We start from the raw sequence: 20384 nt of genomic DNA, 5'->3' as shown, positions 1-20384 counted from the left end.
GATATCAAAGGTGTGTATCAAATAAGCTAATTATTTTACACTGCTACTAATTGTGAAAACGTTAAAGCTCGGTAAGACTAGTTGTGTTAAGTGAAATGCAATTACCTTGAATGTCTTTTGCACCTATTATACATTTCTCCGCTCCGCTCTACACATTATTTGCACAAAGGAGTTCGTTCTATTACCTTACATAGTAAATCTTGTGATGTTTTGTGGATACAGGGCTTATTTTCTACTGATTTTACGTAGATTTGCGAGTGTTTAGTGCTTCTTTTCATGCAACATTGCCCTTGTTCTGTGCTTACATTTTTTTCTCGCTTCCGGAAACTACCGAGTTTTGCCGAGTCTGTCCGAGCCTGTGTGAGCAGTTCGTCGGTGACGGCGACAGTCCCAGTCAGAGGAGTGCTGGAGTTAGAGTTCTGGTTTTCAGCTGTAGACGAGGGCACGTCATGGCGTCACCTTCCAGTCGATTACAGACCAAGCCGGTCATCACCTGCCTGAAGAGCGTGCTGCTGATCTACACTTTCATTTTTTGGGTGAGAGCAGCGGGGAACCGGGAGAGCCGTTCCCTATGGAGGAGGGGGCGGTGGGAGGAGGAACAAGGGGTCGGGAGCGCAGGGTAGTGGGAGATTTGAAAGAGGAGAGTGTTCCTTTCTTTTTCTTAAACTATGGCCCTGCGAACTTGTATTTTTCTAGTCACGGGGGTAAGCATGTCCTAATGGAAGTCTGAATTTAAACTTAACAGATGGAGTTGGCTTCCCTTCCCCGTCCCCTATCCTCGGGCACCATTTTAGGGGCGGCATTGCATAGGCTATGACTGTTCACGACCCTCCTCCTATGCAGAATGCCCCGAAGGAGGGCTGCTGTTTATTATTCCTAACTCTGCCCCTACCGGTGTTCGTGGCAGTCTCCCAACCCCCACTTCTTTCCGCGTTTCGCTTTCTTACTGGCACGTAAAAAACCCAGATTTTTTTAAATGTAGAACTCGCTCTTTCTCACCCCGCTTATCCAGATCTCAACTTTGTTCTTAAACGTAATCCAGAGCTGCCCTCGGATACTGTGCGTGACTGGTTTCTTTCTTTCTGTCTGCATGAGGGTCTTTGTGACTTTGCCGCGAGAGGGGTGGTGGTGGCGGGGGGAAGTGGTATCAACTGTTGATTGCTTGATTTTGGGACCTCAGCGTATCTAAACTGACGAGTGCTGCATGGAATTGTGATTTGAGAAATAGCTTAGACAGCAGGTAGGAAGAAGACAAGAATATTCGCACCCAGCTGTCAGGAGCTTCGTTAAGTGTGAAGAAATGTTTGGTAAATTAAATGCCGCTGTGTCAATATTTATTCAACATTTCATCATTTACACAAAGGATTACACTTTTAAGAAGTTCATTTTGGTACACTTTTGAACAAAGAAAAATGGCAGTCATACTATAAAACATTAAGCTGTTATAATTAAAAATAATGAATAAGAAGGTATTCCTAAGTGATATACTGGCTTTACAGAGTGAGACATTTGGTGATAACTTGTTCTTTATTGCCCACTGAACTGGTTAGGGTATCTCAAGTTCCTGCAGTGAGTGTTATTTTCGTTTACTGAATGACGAACGGAGAAAACCTCAGCATTTTTCTTCTAAAGTTTTACGAAGTCTGTCTTATACCCTATTCATCGAGTTTCAATTATGTTTATTTCATCATTCCAGTTCTCAAATCTAGAAAGTGTACACCTAAATATCCTACTTTTTTTGTATTGATATTTTACGTAGTTGACAAGTTATTTCAGGCTTCACAACGAGTAGCTCGTGTGATACTACTGGCAGCTCCCCTGCTACCTTCAAGTAGCTTTCCTGCATGCTACCGTCTACTAAATTAGAAGCTTTTGCTTAATTACATTAATAGCTATATCCCAAAATTGAAAAGTGTATATTTGAGAAATAAATGTGTGTATTTTCAGATCTCATATGCCGATGTTCGAAGAAAATTGTTGAATTTCCCAAATATATATTTAAATATGTGATTGAGTGAGAACTTATGTAGCGTTGGTGAGACTTATTACTAATATTATCTTGGTACCAAGGGCATTGGAGCTATGGCTGTTATGTATTACCCATGTTGAGTCATTCCACATTGACAAAGCATTTTTTTTACATTACTAATGGCTACCGTGCCGGATGCACTGAGTTGATCACTGCTGATAATCTTTCATGTAGTCGCTACTAATGTAATCTTGTCTAATATGGTCACTATTAAAGCACTAATAATATTAGAAGCTCGGGATGCTTTTAATTAACCCGACATAGCTCTTGTTACAGAAAATGTTGTTGACCCCTGCAATAGATGTTATTTCTAATGTACTTTTTTTGTGTGTACAATATTGTGTGTCACTCGTAAAACTTTGTGATCCAGAAAGTTCTTTTGTTCCCATTTTATTGCTTTCCAAGAAGGCAGTACATCGTTTTGGTAAGTATATGGAGTTTGCATTCTGGTGCTTGTTGGCTTTGTTGTGTGTTCTGTGCATTTATTTTTTTATATACGTGTAGTCAATGAATTTTCTTTTAGATAGCCTGTGATCTTTTGTGGCCTATTCCAGGGAATATAGTTCAGAGCAACTGCTCTACGGATAGTCATCAAGCTGTCCATCCAAGTGCAAGACTTGGGGTACAATGCTGATATGTAGATCTGTTGATAGCAACCTAGAATTATTGGAGTTAAAGAGCAGTACGTTGTTTAGTTCAATCAAGTTAACATTTAATTCAGACAGTTACATTTTCTTACATTTTATTGTACTCGGAGATTATATTCTATAAATAGGAATCTGGTTATAAGTGTTCTCTACATAAAATATTAATAGTCCAAGATGTATCCTGGATGATTCAACAGGACTTCAAGTTGATCGTTGATTATCCCTACATATTGATTGTCTGTGTAAAATACCCTGTGCTTTTCTGGGAAACTAGACGTTATCACTAGTGGAGAGCTTGCTTCGAGAAGATGTTTCGCAGTGTCTGGATCTAGAATAGTAATCCAATTAAAGCCCTGACAATGTGCTGCCTGGGAAGAAGGTAAACTTTTCTTGCGGCATTGAAATCGGTGTGGAGTCCATAAGCACCTGGTCACATTGAAATAAGATAATTTGCATGTAGCCATCATGAAGTGCTTTATTTAACAAGCATTGAAAATGCAATAGGTCTCTGCTTTGATTAAGTTAAAGCCATTTGCTTTGCTAATGGTATTGTATAGCCAAGCAAATGGCTTTAACTTAATGAAAGGCGAAACCTATTGCATTTTTAATGCTTGTTTATTTAGGATAGGAGGCAGAGACAGCGCTTCGCGGAAAATATAATGTAACGCATTGCCACAGGCAAATAAAAGGTAGTGATTGTTAGAGGGCACCAGTGTGGTTAGTGCAGCAGGTAACAGCTGTCTGTGTATGGGATCTAAGTGCTAACTGATGAAAGAGAAACCACACTGCCATTATGAAATGTTAGAGTGACTTAAGCATACTGTCAGCTGTGCGGTTAACATTCAGGAATGTCCACGTGGTTGCTGGTAATATATATATATATATAAAATCTTTATTCGGCTTGTTCACAATGGAAAAACCATAAAAGAAGCAGAAAATATCATACAATGCAAAAATACATATATTACATAATATTTCATATAAAATTCATTTCACAATTAAAAAAAGAGTCAATCAAGAATGTGCAGGGAGCCGCTCAAAGTGAACTTGACGAGGATTTTTAAAGGTTCTTTCTGTGTTTCATAATGGATTTTAAGAAACTACTAACAAAATAACAGACATTTTCCGTTTCCAGCATTTGCAGTCTTAAAAGAGCGGGTCTGCATTGTCTCAACCCCCAAGATCTTAATATCGGTAATAGCCAGATCTTTCTATGGGCTTGATGGAATTTGCAGAGCAGGATCACATGCAGATTAGACTGTGTTGATGAACCATCACATGGACAGGGCGGGAGAATGACATTCCAACAGTTTTGTGACAGAAAGGTAACCATTCTAAAGAAGGTGTTTAGCCTAAATCTTGTGATTAACATTCTTTCGTAGGTTGATGTTTGAAGTGCCAGATACGGGTGAATGTCATAGGCTAGTTGAATCATATTTGCATGGATAACTGCCGTTTTTGATGCGTTAGATGCAAGTCTTAAGGATTCCAGATGTCTTAGTGCTTTCTGTTTGAGGTCTTTTTTCGAGATGTCTGTTATAGTTACCGGATCCAGGTAATAGTTCACTGAACCTAGATCATTAAAAAAGTTTCTAACATATAGGAGCCACTTTATTTTTGTGGAATTGTCCAAGTTCATTGAGTCTGCAATGATGGCTTGTGTCAATGCGTTTTTGTCTGACATCCAAATGCGGCGCCACAACATCAGCGGTTCTATTTTAATTAGGTCCTCTATGTAGGGTATGCCTAGTTCTAAATGCATTGCATAGGTTGAGGTACCTTTGGGGGTGGCTAACAGGAATCTTAAAAAGGCGTTTTCTGCCTTCTGAATAAGACTAATGTCGGTGTAACCCCAGACTCCCGCACCATATGTTGCGATAGCCTGACATTTGGCGTTGTAGATCTTGAGGAGCTCCACTGGTGCCCTTTTGCCTAGTCTCTGAGAAAAAGTTGTTAGGGCGGCGATTGACCTCTTGAACAAATGAGCCCTTGTGTTCACTGCTGGCTTCCAGCTAAGTTGGTCGTCTATCATAACCCCCAAATAAGGATATTGGGGGGTAGCTTCAAGCTTTTGGTTATTGAGCTGTATGGGTTTTATTCTTTTTTGGCCTCTACCAACTGTCATTACGAACGTTTTTTTTCACGTTCACCATTAGGTCTAGGTTGCCCATGAAGGTCGTGTACCTACTCACTGCTTTCTGGAGTTCGCGAGGTGTTCGTGCGAGGATAACAGCGTCATCCGCGTAGAGCAGGGCTGGGATCAGGCGGCGGTTTATGCGTGGGAGGTCCTGAGCCCCCTCCAACATCTCCCCCTCCAGACCATTGGTATAGAGTGAGAAGAGGAAGGGGGCCAGGACACATCCCTGCCTGACCCCACGCCCTACGCTAAACGGCGACGTCAGCTCTCCATTTACGCCAAAGCGCACTCTTGCCGTTGCTCCGGTATAAAGCTCTCTTAGAAAGTCCAAGAGAGGTGGATCTACTCCTAATTGGGCTAGGACCCTCCACAGCTTTGCATGTGAAACACAGTCGAAAGCTGCGGAAAGGTCGACAAAGACCATATAGATCTTAGTTGGGATGGCCTGGGTGTATTTGCCCATTATTAGGGTGAGGTTAAGGACCTGCTCTAGAGTGCCAAAGCCCTCGCGGAAGCCAAATTGAATGTCAGAGATTATGCCCCGGTCCTCGCTCCACTGCTGTAGACGCTCTAGGATCACTCTCCCCACTACTTTCCCGAGCGAATCCAGCAGTGAAATAGGCTGGTAGCATTTTACATCTTGGCGGTCCCCCTTTTTAAAAATGGGGACCATTATTGATTTGGTCCAAGAGGTTAGGATTCCCTCATTCGCGGCCGCTATACAGACTCTAGTTAAGATGGGGGCCCAAAGATCTAGGTTGCTTTTAAAAAGGTCCACTGGGACCCTATCGGGTCCTGGTGCCTTGCCAAGTTTGCTGTTCTGCAGTGCCTCCAAAAGATCTGGGATGTCAAAAGGCACCAGGATGGGGTACTGGGCCTTTGGGGGTAGTTGTTCTGTTGATGAAGTATTTTTGAAGATAACTTCAAAGTGAGAAACCCATGTATTTTCGTCAATCGCGACTTCTATTTTTGGGATACCTGTTTCCGTGAGATATGGAGTTCTGACTGTGCGCCAAAAAAGCTCGCTGTTTTTTGACACTGCGCCTTTATGGAGGTCATCCCATAGTTTTTGCTTGAGTTGAGCAGTTCTCAGCTTTCTTTCCCCTATATATTGACGCCTCAAGAGTTGGATCTGAGCTGTATTTGCTGGTAATAATTGAATGGTACTAAAATGCCCATAAAGAAGTTGTGATCACGTTGGTGGTAAGACAGTCAAACAACGTGGGAGTGTATGAGCAATGCTGGGGACAACGTACCGTGCAGTACAGTTTTGACAAACATCTGGCAGCATTAAATAGTATCGGTGCGTAGTGACACTTTGCTAATTAAAAAAATTATGTTGGGAGTAAACATGCTGATAGTAGTAACTTGGATTAGTATCTCTGCCAGTGTGCATGTCCACTCTCAAACGTGCACTAAAGTCAATTTAATGCTTCATTCAACATACAGTGCAGCACTTTAAGCACTCGCAATGAAGAGTTGGCGTGCAGTAATGTTTAAACTACCAGTAATGGGGTCAGGTGGATTATCATTAGGAAGTGCGCCTGTCATGATCGACTGCACCCTTCTTGTGAATGAAAAGTATATGACCCCAGCCCACCGAGGCCTTTTACCAGATCACTGATGAGCAGCTCCACTAGTCCCACTCCTCGGCTGGTTTTAATCTTGGGTACGGGGTCCTTGGGAAGCTCCGTCCTGCTGATGTCCCGGCTCCCCTCCAGGAGACTCTTGGCCAGCTCAAAGTAACCTGTCCGGGGACGCTCCGGACGCCTCCAGTGAACTACACAGGAAGACGCCGCAGGGGCCCCACATAGGGAACAGAGGTGGAAGTAGAGCCTCTGGAGGAGGGGCCCCTTACAGAAGCCACGGGTAAGGCGCTCCATTCACGCTCCAGCTCCAAGTGGCCCTTCTCCTGTCGCCGATGCTCCTATTTCCTTGTCCCCTGCAGGTCTCTCCTCCTCAGAGGTCCCCCTCCAGACTGCCTGATATGTGTTTACATTTCGTCCTCCAGGTTCACCGGAACTCCCGCAGAGAGGAGAGGAGAGACATCTTAACATGAGGCTCAAACCCAGCCTGGGGTCTTCCGAGGTCATGTTTCCCTCTCTCACCATAACCGTGATGAAGCCCGCACTGTAGTCCACTCCGTAGGAATTACTATATTTACACAGTACCGTAGTAAGGCGAACCAGCGCGGTGAAAGCGTCCCACGCAGCCAATCAATAAAATAAACAAGCGCAGTACCTAAAGTGCAGAGAAAATATAAATAAATAAAGTGAGAGTGGTGTCCCTAGCGGGCGCCGCACTCATTAATAATAAAAAACCTACAACTTAATTGCCTACAGTCGCAGCATCTGTGTGAACTTCTAGGTTTTCGCTTCATTATTTCTGCCCCTAATTAAAACCAGCACCGCCTCACCCCCACAACCTCCAACTCCGAGGACTCCCAACGAAATGACAGCACAAACGCCAAAAAAACCTAAAAAAACGGGGCGGAAACAGGATACTGAATCCCGCCCCTCCAGGACTCCCTGACCTGCCTCATGGTTGCCAAGGCGATATTTCAAGAAATATTGTGATACCGTAAGGCAGGTCATGGAGTCCTCGAGAGGCGGTATCCAGAGCAGAAAAATCAGCAAAACAGGAGCTTTTTCCAATGGCAGGCCTCCAGTTCGAGAGGCCTGCCAATGGAAAAAAGGGGTGTGGCTTCATGCCGTATTGAAAACACCTCCTGACAATATCTCTTTGCCTGCTACAGCGCATGCGCTGCTAGCAGGCTTCAACCTAAAAAGGATATGTATTGTTTTACAAAACCCCTAAATGTATGGTGTGTTTTTAAAATAGACAGAGAATTGTTGTGAAAACATTTCTTAATGTATATACATTTTGTTCCTAATTTGAAATGAAAATATTTTTGGGGTAAATCTTTGTTCGGCCAAATTTCAACTATGGCATTTAGTTGCTGTCACACTACCACAAAGCCACCAGTTTTACTAACGACCCAAAACTACTCTGATTGGATTGTGAAAGGTGTATACCTGGTTGTTTTTTTTACATGTATAAAACATATTGCCTTTAGAATAAAAATACAGAAGTGGAAGGATAAAATGGTATTTATTCAAATACCTTTTGGCACTGTCTTTCTTCATGTATTACCTGTTTAAGGGGTAAGCTTAAAATTTTCATTTTTTCACATAGACCCTTGTGAAAACTATAGGCAAGAATACTGTCAATTAGCTCAGTTATTGGTATTCATAATCTGTTTGAAGAAAAAAAAAATATATATATATATACACACACATATTGTTTCTTACTTTCAACTTTAAACAAAAGAGATCAGTGTTTCGCATTTCAGTTTCTTTAACAATGGGTATTCATTAAAATGTTCTAATTTGTACTTTACATTCAAATAAGTTGCACTTGTTCATTTATATCTAAGAATTTGACAGGAAGAGTAAGATGCCTCATATAGGGGTTTGTAAACCCACGTATAGACTCTTTTTAGGTCTCGCTGGCGTTGCAGTGCGAAGCGCTGCCGCCAACGAGACTTATAGTCACCTTGCTAGGTCCCAAGGGAGTCAGAGCTGTGCACGAGCCGCTCCAGACCTGGGCACGAGCCGACTCAGGTCTGTGAACGCCAACGTGCACGCTCACGGCGTCATGCTCCTGCCCTCCGGCGTCTCTTCCGAGGCGCGCTCCAGGCCGACTTGCGGTGTGCGTGCTCCAGCGTTTGTGTCCAAGGAGGTAGACGGCATGTGGTAAGTGAGGGACGGGGGGATTTGTGTGCTTGTTTATTGTGGCATTGCAGCTTTGAAAGTACGATTTCAATCTGCAGCTATCTTCCTTGTTTTTGTTCTCACTCCCGCAAGATTTTACCACGTCTCAAGGCCGCACTTTCACGGCAGTGTCTCTTTCACGGCCAATGCTTGTTTGGAAAGTGTTCGTACTGGCAGGTGCACAGTTATACTTTTACACAAGTTACAGTATTGTGTTTTAAGTGGAAAGGAGTGCTATTTACTTTTCAGGTTTGGACATAGCAGCTGCTTGATTTCTTTTCCGTGTGATTACATTTTATCTTTGAACAACATTTTATCAACACGCTTTATTAAACTATCTCGTTTGCGTTTCTATGAACATAGGGTCGCATCTGCTTTTCTACCACTTTCAGGGGTCTTCTGTTTTGAAAGCAAACTACAATGAAGAGAAAATGAGCCTAGCTGTAAAGATCTGTATTGCACTTGCAAATGTGTGTTTTGTTGTAAACATGGCATGAATTCACCTGCTGTGAAAACTTCACATAGAGTCTGAATTCAGCTGGCTATCTCCCAGATTATTTGATGTTTAGCTGCAAAACATCGGTATTTGTAAACTTGCTCTCTCTTTTCTTTTAACTCAGCCACATATTTTCTTTTCCGTTTGACATATATTTTGGGTGGTTAGGTTCTGTAGAGAAGAATTCTGCGAAAATAAGGAAACGTCATGCTCCCAAACGTATGAAAAAGGACACTTCCACAGTCATTTCCGCACTTCAATTCTTACTACAGTGGGGCTTTCATTGCTAGCAGCAGGAATAAAGATATTTTTTAAAACAAACAACAATTCCAAGTTTGTTTGCGGAAACCATTATGGTCGCACAGCATTTTTCTTTTGGGGGGGGGGGGGGATGCGGGATTTTTATACCTGTTTATTTTATAAAAGTGAATTTAAAGTAAGAGAACGTGTTGGACGGTTGCCTTTGTCACTTGTAATGACCGCAACCTATTACTTATGTTGTGGAGGCTAAAAGGTTATAACGTGCATCATCATGATATCGCATCTTTCATCTCAGAATACGCACTGGCCCTCCTGCTTTTCTGCAACTTTTATGCTTCTGAGGCATTCGCTTACAATAACCACTTTTAGAGTAAATAACATCCAATTTCAGTCTTTGCTCTATCTGATCAGGTTATTTCATCTGGCCTCAACCTTTTGCAGGGTTTCAAACATGCTGTTTTCAGAAAGCAAAGTAGCACAGCATACTGGCTATGAGAACACATAAAACAAGCATTTGCAATGCAATAGGTCTCGCTTTTACACGACTTTAAGTTATAGGCATTGCAAATGACAATGCCTGTTATTTTGTTTTAAAAACCCAAACATAAATATAAGCATTGTCATTTACAATGTCAATAGTTCAAACTCGCGTAAATGCGAGACCTATTGCATTGCAAATGCTTGTTTTTGTATGTTTTTGTTGTCGACCTGACCTTTGGGATATCTTTAGCTGCCTTACCAAGGAATTGTTTTTAAAAAAACGAATCCTACATAGTAAGCATGAATCGAGGTTTTGGTCAGCAGCCTTTATCTATTGGGCTTTTAAATTGTCATTTCCGTTTTGCGTCTGCCCACTACCGCACACAGAATGGGGCTATGGGTTAACCTACTTTACCCATTGTCTCTTTAAACCTTGAGTGACTGCACAAAGCCTGTGCACATTTCGGTATTGTAATTGCATGTATATGGTTCTTACTACACCTGGCAAGGAGTTGAAGCGCTTAATGGCTAGTAGAACATCACATCCACCTAAAATAGTTCCTTACTGTTTGAAGATAAACCCTGTTATAAGTTTGTTTTGCTAATTTAAGATTGTTTTAATATTCACTTTAAATAGCAGATTTTTTTCCTGGACATCAGATGGCGAGTTTTTTTTTTGTTTGTCTTCCTTTTACAGTTTTAAAATATTTTGACATCATTGTAGTGGTTTGCAATTTGAGTGCTTGGTTAAGGAGTGGTTTATTCTGGTCTCATTCACCAATAATAATAATAACATGCACCGCACAACTGAAAGTCATTTACAGAGAAAACATAACTTAAACGGGTACCTTATGAAATGCTTTTTTAAATTTCAAATTTTCATGCAAGCATATGACAGCCCCATTTGCGTGCCAACATGTGCTACTTTGTTTTTTCGTTCTTTTTTATTTTTCTTTGTGGATTGAGGTGGGCATTCTCATAATTAAAAAAAAAATAACCCTTGCACCAGCTTGCTAAGGGTGAGACACAGCTGGACTTTTGTTATGTAGTTTTCTTTTATTTAACGGAAAATTAAATTAAATCGTACTGCTAAAAAACTTGGCAACATTTGTATACAATTAGAGCACTTTGCTTTCAGAAGAAAGGGAAATTGAGAGGGAGCATTATTGGTCCTATTTATAAAGTATGTTCACTATATGATTTCTCATCAACTGACTTAATATTCCAAAAGGTTACCTCTATTTAAAACATTTCATCTGTTTAGTCAGATGAATACAATTGTTTCCATTTTTTTCACATCAGCCGTGAAAAAGCAAATTATAGGATTTTCTATGCCAGAATGGTGATTTGCTTGTACAAGTTTAATGAATTAGGAACCAAGTGAATACTCTATAAGCTGGATTTATGTATTTGTGTTCAATACTTCAGTTACATATTCTACCAAGACCTAACTAGAATTAATTTGATGTATACATAATAGTTACATAATAGTTGAGTACCCAAGTGTATCCGTCAACCTCTCTTCCACTTTTCTCTGTTTCACACTGGTGAATGTTAGTGCTGCACGTCTACTAAAAACAGTAGATCAGGGAATGCTTTGCTGTTGGCCCATTACTTTTTTTGGTTTGTTATTTTTATCCATTTCCAAATAGCTTTATTCGAGGCATATTCATAAAAGCACAAAACTAAGTACATTTAAATACAGCATTGAAAATTCCTAAAATAAGCAATTGAAAATAATTGATCACACTTTAAATCAGAGAGCAAGTGGAGGAGATAAAAAACAACAATTGTACAATTTACCTTTAGGTTATAAAATACATATTTAAAAATGTGAACAATTATAAGATGAGCAGTGCATTTAATATTCATGGTCAGAAAATGACAATTAATATTATCCAAACTTTACCCTGGTTTAGATTTTAGCCTTATGATCCACACCCATCCTAAGTATTTGGCCACCGCCATAGTAATGTACGGTACAGTGCTTGTACGCATGAGCCTTTCAGCCTCAGCGCTCCTACCTGTACCCAATAATTTACACATTGGGGTTAACCAAACTCGTCTAGGGAGTACATGGGCAGGACAAACAAATAACAGATGGCAAATTGTTTCATTACAACTCCCGCAGGCAGGACAGATGTTATCCCCTGTGTGGTTCCACTTTGCCTTGAGAGAGTTTAACCCCTTAGCTGCGGCGGCTATTCCACCGCAGCGCTTGGGGGTAGGGGGGCCGCGCGGCGCTCCCCTACTCGTGACGGAACCGCTCAGTCACGAGCCTCGGGTGGGCTGTGCTTGTGACGGAGCGGTTCCGTCATGGCCCCGCCCGCTCAATAGAACGTGCCGCGCAGGTGCGAAATCAGCCACGCGCGGGCGTGACGGAACCGCTCCGTCACCAGCACAGCCCACCCGAGGCTCGTGACGGAGCGGTTCCGTCACAAGCATGGAACGGGTTAAAGGTAATGAGCCTGCCCTAAATTGAAAATAAAGCTTCCTTTCTCTATGACTAGTAATATTATCCCAGTTATATTCCAGCCTAGGTGTAAATTTTGTTTCTAGGAAGACTCCAGTCATAGAAGATGGGTCACTCCTACTCCAAACGTTAAAAGCATCCACTCCCAATACTTCTCTTTCATAATGGTTTTGGATGGAAAAGAGGCATCTACAGGATTCTCCCACAACATTCGCAAACCCAAACCTGTCAGGCTATTCTTGATGACCCATAGCCAACTGATGTTATGAACGGCATCAGATTTAATTACATCTAAAAAGCCTAGAGCATATGATGAGAGTTTGGGTGTTGTCCACAGCCTACGCCAATATAAAATAGGGCGCAGCATGGCGACATCGGTAATAGCTTTCCTACCCAAATCATTTCGAAGTGGTTCTAGAGGGGTACTTTGTGGGAGACTGGTAATGTTGCGGAGGAACTTATTTTCAGATAATGTTAGGGATGCAGTCTTCTCAAAACCCCGGAGCTCGGCGCCATAAAGCGCGGAGCTAACCGCATTAGATTCATAAACTTGGAGGACTGGTCTCATTGGTTTAGTTAAAGATTTTTTGTGCTCCAAGCTTATGGCTCCAGCGACTTGTCGATGTTTCAAAGCGGCTAAGTCAATATGGCAATCCCACTTGAGGTTCTTCTCTATCTGTATAACCAGATAAGTAAAAGATCTGACCTGTTCTAAAGGTTGTTGATTCATAAAAACACTCCCCTTAAAACTTCGATGCAGATTAAAAGACATGAATTTTGTTTTAGACACGTTGACTTCCAGGCCTCGAGTAGCACAAAAATCTTCAAAAATTAATAACGCTCGCTGAAGGCCACTTGGAGTCTTAGAAATTATAAGCGTGTCATCCGCAAACATTAAAATGGGGATTTTTACACCTGCTAATGACGGAGCATCTGTATTCACTGGCAGCAAACGGTCCACTATACCATTAATATACAAAGAGAACAGCGTTGGTGCCATAGCACAACCCTGCCGAACTCTTCTTTCAACTGGAAACTGGGAGGTGACCCTACCTTGACCCCCCCATTGAATACTAGCATAATTACCCTCGTATAGCCTCATGACCAATGTTAAAATTTCAGGAGAAAGACCTAATTCCTTCAATGTCCCCCATAACCGTAAATGGGGGACAAGGTCAAAGGCTGCACGTAGGTCAACAAAGGCAGCATAGAGGCTGCCCTTGCCCAATGCCAATATAAAAGAATAAAACGAAAGACCTGATCGATGGTGCTAGTATACTTGCGAAAACCCTCTTGGAAGGGGTACAATATACTATTCTCATCAATCCAATCTAAGATTTTATTCAAGATCAACCTCCCGACAACCTTCTGCATCGTATCAATTAAGCTGATCGGTCTATAGTTTCCTGGTTGAGTTTTGTCTCCTTTTTTGTATACTGGGATTATCACGGCCCCTTTCTAGGTGGACGGGATTGGGGCACCCTGGGCCGTAGCAATAGTCATTAACTTAATATATCTGCTCCATCGTTCTTTGTCGTGTAAAAACACATCAGCAGGGACCCCATCCGGTCCCGGTGCTCTTCCCCCGCAACTGCACTAAGAGCAACTAAAACTTCTTCCAAATTAAAAGTCTCATCAATATAAAAAACATAATTAACTCCTTCCAATTGGTCCTCTGAAGGATTGCGCGTATACTGAGGCCTAAAGTATTCGACCCATCCCTCATGAGAAACGTGATTTAAAGGCTGGACAGGTTGTCCCCCTCTGTCCCACTTAATAATGTTCCAGAATAATTTAGTGTTATTCTGCATACTGGCTTCTTTTAGATCCTCCCATCTAAGTTCGTCCCATGAACGTTTGGCTTTATGGATAGTCTTTTTATATTCATTTCTTGCAATACGGACAGAACCCATATCACCCACCTTGATAGCTTTTCCAAGGGCGACTCTTGCTTGCCTACATTCATTATTAAACCACCTAAGGGGTTTAGAGTAAGCAGACTTCTGATTTTTAATGGGCTTAATAAAGTGGCTGCTAATACGAGTAAAAAAACTATCATGTATCTCTGTCACTTGCCCTAGATCACAACCATTATCCCAGGCTTGCTCAATCACTAACACAGTTTTTTCAACATCATCAAAGATATTTGCCATCACCTCCAGATTTTTCGGTAAGTATAGCCACTTAATACGACGCATGTCGTTGGTAGGGGCAGCAACTAGGACACAGTGTAAAACATCCCCAGGCTGGGATTGCTCCAGCAACCACCAACCATGTGACAAACATAGTGGATTATGGTCACTTTCAAGACGGTCCGTGACCACCATATCCATTACTGTGTGCCAGATTTGCATACTACAAAGAATGTAGTCAATCCTGCTTTTACTATGTCCATTATTGAACGTATAGGCCCCTAGTCTATCCTGCTGAGTGCTACCATTTAGGTCTCTGAGTCTCCTCTTGTAACAAATGGTATTAACCTGCAGAGCCACCTCTGACCATTTCTTTACAGGGTCGAGGTCCAATTTGGGTACTCCCCAGAGGGAATCCTCGTCGTCGGTGAGGTACCAATCGGGAGTAGCCAAGGGCTCGAAAGTGCAATTCAAGTCGCCCGCCACAATCACGCCAGTATCCATCGAATAACGTTCTAAGAGGGCGTCCAGACCCACTACAACTTGGGACCTACCTCCCCTGACTCCCCTCGCATAGACATTATAAATATCCAGAATCCCTAGGAGCCCCAAGTCTAACCTCAGCACCTGAATATCATTACTTCCCGAGGGTAATTCCTTAATATTTAATGCCAATGTCTGGCGGACCCATATCGTAAACCCTCCCATTGGACGACCCTTAGCCCCCTTTATTGCAGGAACAAAAAAATTTAAATAACGTGCACAAAATTGCGGTTCCAGAAGCCATATCTCTTGAAAGACGCAAATGTCAAACTCATTAATGAATACCAGCCAATCAGAAATTATAATTTTAGAGCCTAGACCCGCGAAGTTCCATGACATAAATGAACCCCTATTAGAGTTGTGGCCTATGCACAAATAAAACCTATTTTGCCCTTGATGGGTGTTGGTAGAGCCATTCAGGGACCACAGACATTACTAGATTCAACTATGGGCACCAGACGCCCCCTGGAAAAATCACTAATAGTATTCATACTATCTCCTGGGGAAATACTAGGACATACGACCAATTCATCAAAGTTGCCACTACCCCTGGCTCGCATTGCATTTCTGGGGGCAAGCAATCAAAATCATCAGTAGCACCTTTACCCACTACATCGTCACTTCCCAACCCCTCCACACATAGACCAGTGAGTCAATCATTATTTTCTAACACAGAGCTCCCGATTCGACCCCCAGGTCGCTGCCCAGAATAAAAGTGGGCCTGGCAACCAAATGGGGCCTTCCTTAGCTGGATACTCAAACCGGTTGGGGGACTAGTTCTGAACTCCAGGGCAAATACATTTTCAGCCATTTCTCTAGACTGGAGAGTAAGTTCGATACAGTCAAATTGTTCCGAGTTATTTTTATCATAAACTAGCTGTACCCTGCCATGCGTTGCTGCGGCTCAGTCTGGTTAAATGGAAGAGAAAGAAAAGAGTAAGCGCATGTTTCTAATATGTTTAATTTTACAATGCTTGTGGGCACACAATGTTTTTGTGACTATTGTCACGTGTCTATAAATAAACACACGCTAATGTTGCAAAGTGAACCAACTCTTCCCCGCTCCCTCCACCCATCCTGACACCAACTGTTCATCGTAATATTTATCGACTATTGTCTCTGTGTCCTTTCTTAATGTTGCAAAGTGAACCAACTCCTCCCTCCACCCACTTCCTGGTCTGCCATCCTGACACCAACTGTCCATCCTAATATATGTAGACTATTGTCTCTATAAGTCCCTTGTAGTTGTTGCGCAGCAACCAAATCGCTAGGGTCTGTTCGGCTTTTCGATTAAAAACACGCGCGTATTGGACACACGCGTATTTGAATCCAACGTTGTGTATATATAAACACACGCTAATGTTGCAAAGCGAACCAACTCCTCCCCCCCCCCCTCCACCCACTTCCCAGTCTGCCATCCTGACACCAACGGTCCATGCTAATATATGTAGACTATTGTCTCTATGCGTCCTTTCTTAATGTTGCAAAGTGAACCAACTCCTCCCCCCTCCCTCCACCCACTGCCCGGTCTGCCATCCTGACACCAACTGTCCATCCTAAAATATGTAGACTATTGTCTCTGTGCATCCCATGTAGTTTACCAAATCGATAGGGTCCGTTCGGCCTTTCGATTAAAAACACACGCGCATTGGACATGCGCGTATTCTAATCCCACGTTGTGTATATATAAACATGCGCTTAATCGAATCCAAAGTTGTGTCAAAATTTCAAATAAGTCGGTGAAGAACTTTCAGAGATTTAAGATTTTGAACAAAGGAACATTGACATTTTTATGTGTCTGTTAGGGCTTTCGATAAAAAACACACTTCGACACTTACGTATTGGAATCCAACGTTTTGTATACAAGAACACCCCCCTATTCGAATCCAATGTTGTCAAAATTTCAAAGCAATTGGCGAAGAACTTTCGGAGATTTGCGATTTTAAACAAACTAACATTTACATTTTTATTTATATAGATAGATGTGCTTCTCTGAGAGCTCTAGAATTGTTTTATAGTGTTGAGTCGTCATTTTACGCTCTAAAGTGCAAAGGTAAAACCTCTCCCCTTTTTCTGTTTTAAATGTTGTGGCTACGTAAAAAGTGATACAGATTTGAATTACTGCATTATAGTCTTGTGTATTTGCGATCTAAATAGTGCTGCCTGCAGTATCTTGTTTTTTTTTTTCTTCACAACAAATGTTATTAATTGATCAGGTAAAGGCACAGAGACAGTTCTCCACAGTCAGGAGATCACTGCCAAATAGCAACACATGTCTCAATATCTTGGAGACCCAATCAATAAAAAGAACAACTCCCCCCACCTCCTCCCACCACCCACAGCCACCCAAACAACCCCACTACCCACCCCTTATCCCTCCCTAACCCAGTGCACGCGATCACAGTAAGCCTCCTGTAAGTGCTGATACTAAGCCGGGCGCTATGCGTCTCTCTAGGCCTGGAGTCCATCGTCTAGATCCGGACCGTCGTCAGGGTCTGCTGGGGGCTCCAGAGTCAACCCCCTAAACTCGGCCCACCTTTTCCAGATTTTGTAATGTTTCCGAGGGCATCCTCTGGCCTCGAACACTGGGCGCTCTAGCCCCATAAAATAGTCCAGTCCAGCCTTCCACGCATTCAGGGGGGGGGGCTCGCTCATTCTTCCATGCCCGTGCCAAGTCCCGCTTGGCCACCACTAGGCCCAGTCACAAAAGGTGACATTTGTAAACATTCCCTCCCACACCCTCCAGCACATGGAGAAGACCCAAGCGAGGGGTACGGGGAAGATCCCATCCCAGCACCTCCGACAGACAGCTCCATACACCATTCCAGAACCTAGTCAAGCCAGCACAAGACCATACAGTATGCAGCAGGGTACCCATCTCGGTTCCACATCGCAGGCCCTCCGGGGACACAATCAGGCCCGCCTTGCACAGCCGCTCCTGTGTATAGTAAGCCCTATGCAAATATTTGAATTGGATTAGTCGGAGTCGTACTGCAATAGCGGTCCCACGCGGGGACTCCAATGCCTCCCTCCAATCATCCTCATCCAGGAGTCCGACATCCCATTCCCAGGTGTCTTTTAATGGAAGTAGGGAGGAGGAACAGTGGGTAACTAGCGTTTGGTAGATACGGGATACCTTTTTATCCCCGAGGTCTCCCATGAAAACCTTCGCTTCCACGGGGCTGAATTCCGGCAGCGATTCCAAACCAACCAGTCTAGACGCGAGCGTGGCGGAACTGTAGATACCTGAACAATTGGGTCTTGGGCATGTGGAATTCGTCCCGTAGCTCCTGGAAGGACTTGGAAGTTACGCCGGACATAACGTCTCCAAGCGATGAGATCCCAATAGAATCCCATCCGCCAAACCCCGGCAGCGAGGCCAGCGCGGGGAGCCGCCCGTTATGCCACAATGGGGTCTCCGCCGTCAACCTACCCCACCAGCCCATGCGACGCAGCACTTGTCGCCAAACCGCAAAAACACAGTATCTTGTTTTTGAATGATTATTTTCAAAGAAAAGAGTTCAAAGGAACTCTTAATTTTTTTTATTAGTGACACAATGCAAATGTAAGACTAATTTCTTTTTTACTTTTCACTTCAACAACAACTGGCCTAAAAACATCAAGATGACTCGTGCTCCTGAGAGCTTGAGAATGTGTTCCCCTGAGATAATTTCTGATCACTTATCAACCTGCTTGGAGCCTGGCAAGCGGAATACTAGCATGAGTTTTACTCTTAGATCAGTACTACCAAAATTAGAAGAATAAGGAATAATGATACCCTGGAGTCTGCAGCCTTTTTTCATTTAAATTGCTCTGCTGTTAGGCTGAGATCAGTGGCAATTTTATTTCAGGTTTGTATGGCGCTGTGAATCGATTCCCGAAGGAATATCTCCGCGCCTTTGGCCACAACCAGAGAACAGAAAAGACTCGTCAACATTTTAATGAAATCGGCAGGAGATCAGTCAGTTAGAGATTTGAAGAGGAATGTTTTAAGCTTTTTCCTAAAAGGGAAATGTTCCCTACATACTCTGATTTCCTTTGGGAGTAGGTTCCACAGCTTTGGACCTGCTACTGATAGGGCTCTTCCCCCCTTTCTTGCCTTCATGGCCCTAGGAACACATATTAGTTCCTGATCTCCCGATCTCAGGAATCTGGACGGTACATAGGGGATAAATTTCTCAGTGAGGTAACCGGGACCAGTTCCAGTTAAGCATTTGTGGATGACGCAGCAGATCTTAAACATCACCCTCTGCTTAACCGGAAGCCAGTGCACTTTGGCCAACAGTGGTTTTGAGGGAGTACGGGGCGGGACATTCAGAACCAGTCGTGCAGCCGTGTTTTGCACAACCTGCAATCTAGCAAAGATGCCCTCATTGGCAGCAGCGGCCCGTCCCCTGCCAAAGTAGCGGGGCGGGCCGGGGAAGGGAGCTGGAGGGGGTCGGGAGGGGTTTGAGGATTAAATAAAAGAAACTTACCTGATCACCGTCTCCGCTGGCCACTCCATCTTACTCTTCCTGCTTCTGGGACAGGCTCCCAGACTGCACTGTGGCCAATCATGACGCTGCAGGAAAAGCAGTGTCAGGATTGGCCTGAGCACTATGACTTGGCGCTCCAAGACAGGCTAGGAGCCTGTGCTTGCTTTCTAAAGCCTCTGCAACACAACTGGGGCTGAAGAAAGCTTCACTGTGCATGAGATGTTTGGCCGGCCTGCATCGGCCGGCCAAACACCTCATGAGCAGTGAAGGGACAAGGGAGTGCACTACCACTCCCCACCACAGTGTCATCCCCATGGATGCACCCCAAGACTCAGCCGTGGGGGCTGGTCCAGGGGGATTAAAATAAAACAGGTTAAAAACTTGTATTATCTTTTTATTTGCGGGTGGTGGCAGGGTGGACAGCGCTCCTCCACCCTAATGGAGGCACCGCCGCTGGGCAGCGGTAGCTCCTGGTTTTCATTCATCTTATGAGGTTGTGTAAACTATAAAGTTACTACCATAAACACAAAAAATAAACAGGTTTTAAATTGTTTTTTTATAAATATTTTTATTGTCATTTTCTAAAACAAACATAATGTAGGTAACTTCGTTTACAGTCAAACAGCCTTCGATATTATTAGTCATACAAAACAATTCATATTGATATACCTTACATATCCTATTGCAGTACAGACTTGCAGTAACTGTAGACGGGAAGTAATCCCATGGAGCTACCCCCGCCCCAAGGTGTCTAAGGCTATTGAAGTATCTGTGGGGACTTATCCAATAGGGTCTGATTAAGTATCTCCCATGATTGTATCGAGGCCATAGTACCTCCTCCATTTGCCCCATACCGTATGAAATGTTTTTTGGGCAGCCCCTCGCTTTGTAGGTAATCCTTTCGGCTGCTATATACATATCCATCCCTGTCTTCCATT

The 20384-nt window shown here is 43.2% G+C and overlaps 1 protein-coding gene across 1 annotated transcript in view; it reads left to right on the top strand.

Annotated features, from left to right (window-relative positions):
- The first annotated feature begins 339 nt into the window (after nt 1-339).
- Nucleotides 340-20384, top strand: part of TSPAN6 (tetraspanin 6) — a 324416-nt gene continuing 304371 nt past the window's right edge. The window contains exon 1 of the mRNA XM_078688453.1: nt 340-536. Coding sequence (XP_078544579.1) covers nt 450-536 — 87 coding nt within the window. The 5' untranslated portion in view covers nt 340-449. The remainder of the gene's footprint in view (nt 537-20384) is intronic.

The sequence above is a fragment of the Lissotriton helveticus genome, chromosome 4_1, assembly GCF_964261635.1.
Source record: "Lissotriton helveticus chromosome 4_1, aLisHel1.1, whole genome shotgun sequence".
NCBI lineage: Eukaryota > Metazoa > Chordata > Amphibia > Caudata > Salamandridae > Lissotriton > Lissotriton helveticus.
This window is presented reverse-complemented; position numbering and strand designations above follow the sequence as displayed.